This window comes from Ailuropoda melanoleuca, chromosome 4 (assembly GCF_002007445.2).
Source record: "Ailuropoda melanoleuca isolate Jingjing chromosome 4, ASM200744v2, whole genome shotgun sequence".
Classification (NCBI taxonomy): Eukaryota; Metazoa; Chordata; class Mammalia; order Carnivora; family Ursidae; genus Ailuropoda; species Ailuropoda melanoleuca.
In genome coordinates, this window is record NC_048221.1 from 3,708,295 (window position 1) to 3,714,838 (window position 6,544).

Sequence of the window (6,544 nt, forward strand, 5' to 3'; positions counted from 1 at the left end):
GGAGGGGGCTGGGGTGGGGGTGGGCACGAGGCCCGGTCCGGCTCTGGTGCGGGGATCGCCGCGCGCCTACCTTGGTCCCGCAGGAATGTCCGGTAGCGGACGGGGGGGCTGTAGGGGCCAGGGCCCTGGCGCGTGTGGGCCCGCACTTGGAGGTCATACGCCGTGTCGGGCTTGAGGCCCTGTAGCGTGAGCACATTCTCGGCGCCCGGCTCGGCCGCCGCCGGCAGCTCGGTCTCTCGGGCGGGGCCCAAGGCTCCGGCCTCCCGCACAGCCACCGTGTACTTGACAATAGCCCCGTTGCGCTCGGCAGGCACGGGTGGCAGCCAGCGTAGCAGGACGGTGCCAGCTGAGGCGTTGCCGGCTGCCTCGAGGATCTGCGGGTGGCCGCGGGGAGTGTCCTCGGGGATGCTCAGGACCTCGGCCGCCTCCTCGCCCAGGCCTCCTTGGCTCCGGGCCGCCAGCCGAAACACGTACGTGGCCCCCTTATGCACACCCAAAGCCGTATAGTGGTCCTCGGTTGGGGGGAACTCCAGCGTGGCCAGGGGCGAGTCCTCGCGGCCAAACTGCAGGCGGTAGCCCAGCACCTGGTCCTCGGCGGTGCCGGCCGGGGGCTCCCAGTGTGCCAGCAGGCTGCCCTCGGGGGTCTGCTGCACCGACAGGGTGGGGCGGCCCAGCACTGTGGGGAGACAGCAGGAGTGTCAGGGCCACGTGGCCATCCAAGTCGGGAAGCAAGGGGTGGGGCTGCAATTTTTAAAAGCGGGCCTCAGGAAGGCTGTACTCCGAAGCAAAGACTTAAAGGGAGTGAGGGAGGCAGGGAGACCTGGGGGAAATGGTGTTCCAGGCAAAGGAACAGCCTGTGCAAAGGCCCTGAGGTGTCACTGTGCTGGGTGAGTAGAAGGAAGAGCGAGGAGGCCGGGGACTGAGAGAACCTGATAAAGGAAAACATCTGCAGATGCCAGAGCAGGCCTTCGTATGTTTACTTCCTCTTTTAGTTCATAAGTCACTCATCTCTTGCCTCACTGATTTGCCCCCTTGCCTCCTGCTGGCATATGATTAATACCCACGGGACACAGGAATGTCCAAAACCCTGCCCTTGCCCCACAGTTCTCACGGTCTCCGTAGTAATCAGTGTGCCAAAGTCCTGGTAAGTCCTGCAGGAGAGAAGCACCACAAGTAAAACCAGTCTTCTCCTCCCACAGGACTTATCAGGACTTTTTGTGAACTGTGCTTTGAGCAGTCACGGCATATGCAGCGGGTCTGCTTGACAAGCATGGCTGTAGTGCAGTGTGGCTGAGAGAAGAGGAAAAGACCAGGGGAGGCTTCTTGAAGGAGGTAATGAGGGTGCTGGACACTGCAGGATTCAGAAACTAGGCAGATGGAGGGAACAGCATGGACATGGACCAGCGGCAGCGTGGGGAGGGGCTGTGTCCAGCTGGCCCGGAATGTCAGGCTCTGTGGGCTGAGGGAGGGTCCGTGGGGAAGGGGTAGGTGTGGGCCGTGGGGTGGAGGGCTCAGGGCCTAGCATTCCCGAAACACAACAAACGTGTTCCCCTTTGCCCGGGCTGTGCCATCTGCCCACAACACCCTCCCCTTGTATTTTCATGGCTGCCTCTCCCTCTTCCATGTTGGTGGGGTAAAAACAGTCCCTTGGGACTGATGATAGGGCCCTGGCGGGGACAGAAAGGGAAACTAAGGCAGGGACACTAGGAGAAGAGGCTTCACGGTGCAGTGGGGGCGATGGGCACACCACCTGCAAATGACAACCCACCCAGGGTGATCAGAGAGCTGTGACGAGGGAAGGGGGGCTCCGGGGCTGCCCAGAGGGAGCACTGGACTGAGACTGCGGGGTGTGGGCGGGGTGGGGAAGGGTATCCAGACAGAAGGAACAGCCCAGGTGAAGCCAGGATGGGACACAGGCCTGGTCATGGTTTTCACCGGGCTGGAGCTAAACGGGCAGGGAAGCCAGGGAGGAGGAGGTGCTGGGGGTCAGCCCCTCACCTCTGTTCTCACTGGCCCCGCTGCCCAGTGCTCTCTCCCTGCGTCAGCTCAAGAACTCCATGGGATGCTCTGGGGGCAATGGGGCCGGGGTGGGGGAGTCTCCTACCTGCTCCCTTGGTCACGACCACCTTGGGTTTGCTGCGAGCACCATCGCCTTTCATGGTGTAGGCGGCTACCGTGATGGAGTAGGCGGTCTCGGGCTGCAGGTTTGCGATGACCATCTCCTGCAGGCCGGGGTGGCGGTCAGCGATGCGAGCGGGGCTGAGACCGGCCCTGCCCACCCACCTCCCCGGGCTGGGGTCAAGCAAGGTCTGCGGGCAGAGGCGTGCATCCGAGCTCATGCACAGACCCTGACACATAGCACGTCCATGCGAAGATGGGCACACGCGGCCTGCTCCCCCATCATCTTCCACCTGGACCAACCCTGTCCCCTCTGCCTCCTGTCCCCTGGCTCCCGCCCTTGCCCCCAGTCCGTCCTCCCCGCAGTGACCACCAGAGGGCGCCCGTGAGCGCGCGCCCCCGCCCCCAGTCCGGTCCTGCCCTCCTCTGCCCACAGCCCTCCAGGACTCCCACCTCCCTGGGGTACAAGCCCAAAGCCTTCACTACCTACGCCCACCTCCTCCCGCTTTCCCCCTCTGACCCAGCCACCCGGCCCTCCTCACTGCTCCAATATGCCAGGCACGCTCACACCCTAGGGGCTTCGCGCAGGCTGTGCCCTCTGCCTCCACTACGCCCACTGGCGTGAGGGAGATTCCCTCTACCAGGCCACGAGAGCCAATAGTTAAATTCTCAGTTCGCAAGCCGGTACTAAACACAGCTGTTATTGGGAAGTAAATTATATAAATGTACTGATAAGTACTAAGAACAAAGGTAATAAATACTCGAAACCCGCCCTCCCCTAATTGTTTCACATCTTACTACCATCCATGCTCCCGAGGTGATCCTATCTCTCGTCTGCAGCAGGAAGCTAAGCGTGACCAACACACACTCCACAGGGCACTCGAACTGGACACGGTGGGAGTCTTTACATCCCAGAAAGGGGGGGAAGCTACAGATCAGGACTGCCCACCCCCCAACTCAGAGAGCTCACCAGTAAACCTTCACCCCACTGTCTAGACCTCGCCCCAAGCCAGAGCTGTCACTAGATACGTACAGTTGACCTTGGACAACGCGGGGGCTAGGGGTGCCGACCCCCATGCAGTTGAAAATTTGCACAGAACTTCTGACTCCACCAAAACTCTACCATTAACCTCCTGCTGACGAGAAGCCTTACTGATAACTAACGTATCTTTTGCATGTTACACATACTAGATCCCGTATTCTTACATTAAGGCAGCTGAAGAAAAGAGGAGGTCACAAGGAAGAGAAAGTCCATTTACAACACCATACTGTGTTTCCCAAAAAGAAACGGGCAGATAAGCGGACCCCCGCAGTCCAAACCCGTGCTGTCCAAGGGCCAAGTGTATCTGTGTCTTGTTCCAATTAGCCGTCCTCCCCCACACTGGACTGTGACCCCCAGGAGGGCGGGCTCAGGTCCGTCCTGGTCACTGCTCAGGAAATTACGGCTTGTCCAACACATGTCTGAGCCGCTCAACCCTGCAGGCATGTCTGCGTCGGCCCTCACGGTCCCACAAGTGCCCACGTCCCCGCACATGCACACCCACAAACACAGTCTGGCATGCCTGGGGGCTGGGGGGTGGCCCCAGGTCAGAGCATGAGGAGGGGGCCAGGGATGCACGAAGAGAGGGTCTCCTGCCCCTGAGCCCTCGGTGGGAATTCACCCCTCCAGCCTGGGGGTAGGGAAGAGGCAAATCCTCTGTGAGTGGGTGGGTGGGGCTGGTGTCAATTTAACATCAGACTTGGGACTCTCGGAAGAGCCCATGCCTCCGTGTTAGGGCAGGAAGACAGCCCAAGGAGAGGCAGCAACTGGCCCAAAGTGCCACACAGCCATGTGGACTGGTTCAGGGCATCCGGAGAAAGCTGGGGTGGGGTGGGGGGGTGACAGAAACAGTCCTGCAGGCAGCCTTCCCCACCCTGGGGCCCACTGACCCTCTCACCACTCAAGGGCTACAATGAAGTGGATGCTTTGGCCAGAGAAAGAAACTTCAAGGTCAGAGAAGCCTGAGCTGGGTGATAAAAGGGTCTGGCTGGGTTGGAAAGTGGCCCAGTTTGGATCCGCCAGGCCTGGTTCCAACAGGGGAGACTGTGGAGTGCAGGGCTGGGTCTGGGCTGCAGGAAAAGCTTGAGCAAAGGTGTGGTGGTGAAAACCACAGCAGGAACCAGGCTGGGGGCCGGGCAGGAGGGGCACCATGTGAGCCCACTGGGTGTAGGGGCCATCTAGGTAAGAGGACTAATGTGTACCCTCTGGGTCCAGGACCCCAGCAGGGCGCCCATGCCCATTTGCCTGATTGAAAACTGAGGCTGCAAGTTCCAAGTAACCAGTAGGCATCTGGGGCCCAGGAGAGATCTTCTTACAAGAGACATGCGGGGGGGGGGGGGGGGGGGGTGTCACATCACTGCACAGCCCGCGGGAGAACACTGCAATGGCCGGGCAGGGGTGCTACTTACATATTCGGCTGTGTCGTCCGTCTCCCACTGAGCGTGGGAGGAGGCGGCAGGGGAGAGAGGAGTAGGTGAGCAGGTGGCCAGAGAGAGAGAGAGAAGCAGGGAGAAGGCAGGAGCGCAGGGTCTGGGTGCCGCCCCGCCCACCTGGAGCCCCGCCCACCCAGGCCCCGCCCGGAGCCCCTCCCACCTGGGCATCGGCCAGCATGATGTCCTTGATGCGCGGTGGCCCGCGGGCCTCGGCGCCCTCCATGCGTACGTAGTGGACCTGGTAGCCGCGGATCTGGCCGTGCTGCCGGCCGGGCGCGGGCGAGCGCCACAGCACGCGGATGGCCGTGGCGTTGAGCGCCTCCGCCTCCACCTTCCGCGGCGGCGCGCTGGGCACTGGCGGGGGCAGGGGAGGGGCGGGCAGGGCCGTTACTGGGGCGCCTGGCACCGCCCCCGGGCAGCACCGCTGCCCGATGCCAGGGTGCCAAGTGGCTGCCGGTTAACTTGGCGGTCTGCACACTCACCACCAGCTGGGAGGGCAGGCCTCCTTCATGGCTCCCACAGCCCGGGGGGCGAGAAGGGGGACCGGTGCTGTCCCCCACTTACAGATGGGCAACTGAGGCCCCCCAGAGCCTAAGCCACCTGCCCAGGGCCACGCGCCATGGTGGGCCCTGCATGCCCCGCTCCATGGGCATTACCCACCTGCCTCCATCCTAACAGCATCCCTTCCAGGCAGGGGCTCTTACTCCCATTTTATAGATGGGGAAACTGGGGCCCGAAAGCTGGGCCCCTGATCGCAGAGTTAGTAAGAAGCAAAGCCCGGATCTGAGCCCCCATGCGTCCCAGTATGCAGCCACCCCGCAGATACCGGCCCTTCCTACCCAGCCACGCCCTGAGGTCTGGCCTGAACAACCGCTTCGTTTCTTCCCCACTCTCCCGACCTAATGTGAGGCTGCTCACAGAACCTTTCAGGCCATGGCTCAGAAGGCAAGCCAGCTTCCCAAGGCCCAGGAACTGTGTTTTATCGCAGAAGCTGGCTGCTCTCATTTCTCCCCATGCCCCAGCTTCTACCAACTGACTCCAGACCAGAGCCTCACCTCCCTTTGCAGCTCAAAGCTTTCTAGCTGGAAAGTCAGCCCCCGCGGGGATGCTTACACCACAGAAACTGGCCATGGCTACAAATTGGGCTCCATGCCCCAGAAGCTGGTTGTTAAACGTCACCAGCGCACGCAGCCTACCTACTTGCCAGATAGGATGGCCCAGACCGAGGAAGCTGCAGATCCCGGCTTATCCCGGCTGATCCCAAGAGTCTACAAGCTAGGTTTCTGGGGTCAAGGACCCTAAGTTTGTTGCAAGTGCTGCTGGCCGTTCCCCACACTGTTTCCATACTTTCCACCATCGGACCAAAAACTACAGGGCTGCCAGCTTAACTTTCCAGGTACAAGGGCCCGGGAGAAAACACTGCCCGGAACGTCTAGCACGGAGGATTCCAGAATCAAGGAGCCCAGGATTCCGTGGGGAGGCTGCTTGCTTCATGTCTCGCCCTCAAGACTGTGCCTTCTACCTTTTGACCACCAGCCAGCCCCGTTTTGCAGAGCCAGAAGGCGCAGAGGCGCGGGGCGGGCTGGGGCCTGCGGGGTCCCCGGCTGGGGCCGGTGCTTACCGTCCTCGTCGGTGCGGATGACCACGGGCGAGCTCTCGGGCCCTGGTCCCACCTCTGTGTGAGCGACAGTCGTGATGCGGTACTCGGTCCACTTGTCCAGCGCCTCCAGCAGGATCTGAGTGGTGGTCGGGGGGATGCCATTCACCTCCTTGGGTTGCGGATCCTCCGAGCCCAGCGGTCGGTAGCGGACGCTATAGCTCACCAGGGCCCCGTTGTGCGTTTCCGGCGGCGGCGGGCGCCAACTTACCAAAATGGCCGTGGAGCGCGTGCTGACACATTTAACGTCTTGAGGGGGGGCTGACGGTTCTATTGGAGGGGGGAGAACGTGGGGGT

At 61.8% G+C, this 6,544-nt stretch overlaps 1 protein-coding gene across 1 annotated transcript in view; it reads right to left on the minus strand.

Moving 5' to 3' along the window:
• Window positions 1-6,544, minus strand: part of PTPRS (protein tyrosine phosphatase receptor type S) — a 65,923-nt gene that overhangs the window by 14,292 nt on the left and 45,087 nt on the right. The window contains 5 exon segments of the mRNA XM_034660015.1: window positions 71-676; window positions 2,105-2,222; window positions 4,567-4,593; window positions 4,751-4,944; window positions 6,212-6,536. Coding sequence (XP_034515906.1) covers window positions 71-676; window positions 2,105-2,222; window positions 4,567-4,593; window positions 4,751-4,944; window positions 6,212-6,536 — 1,270 coding nt within the window.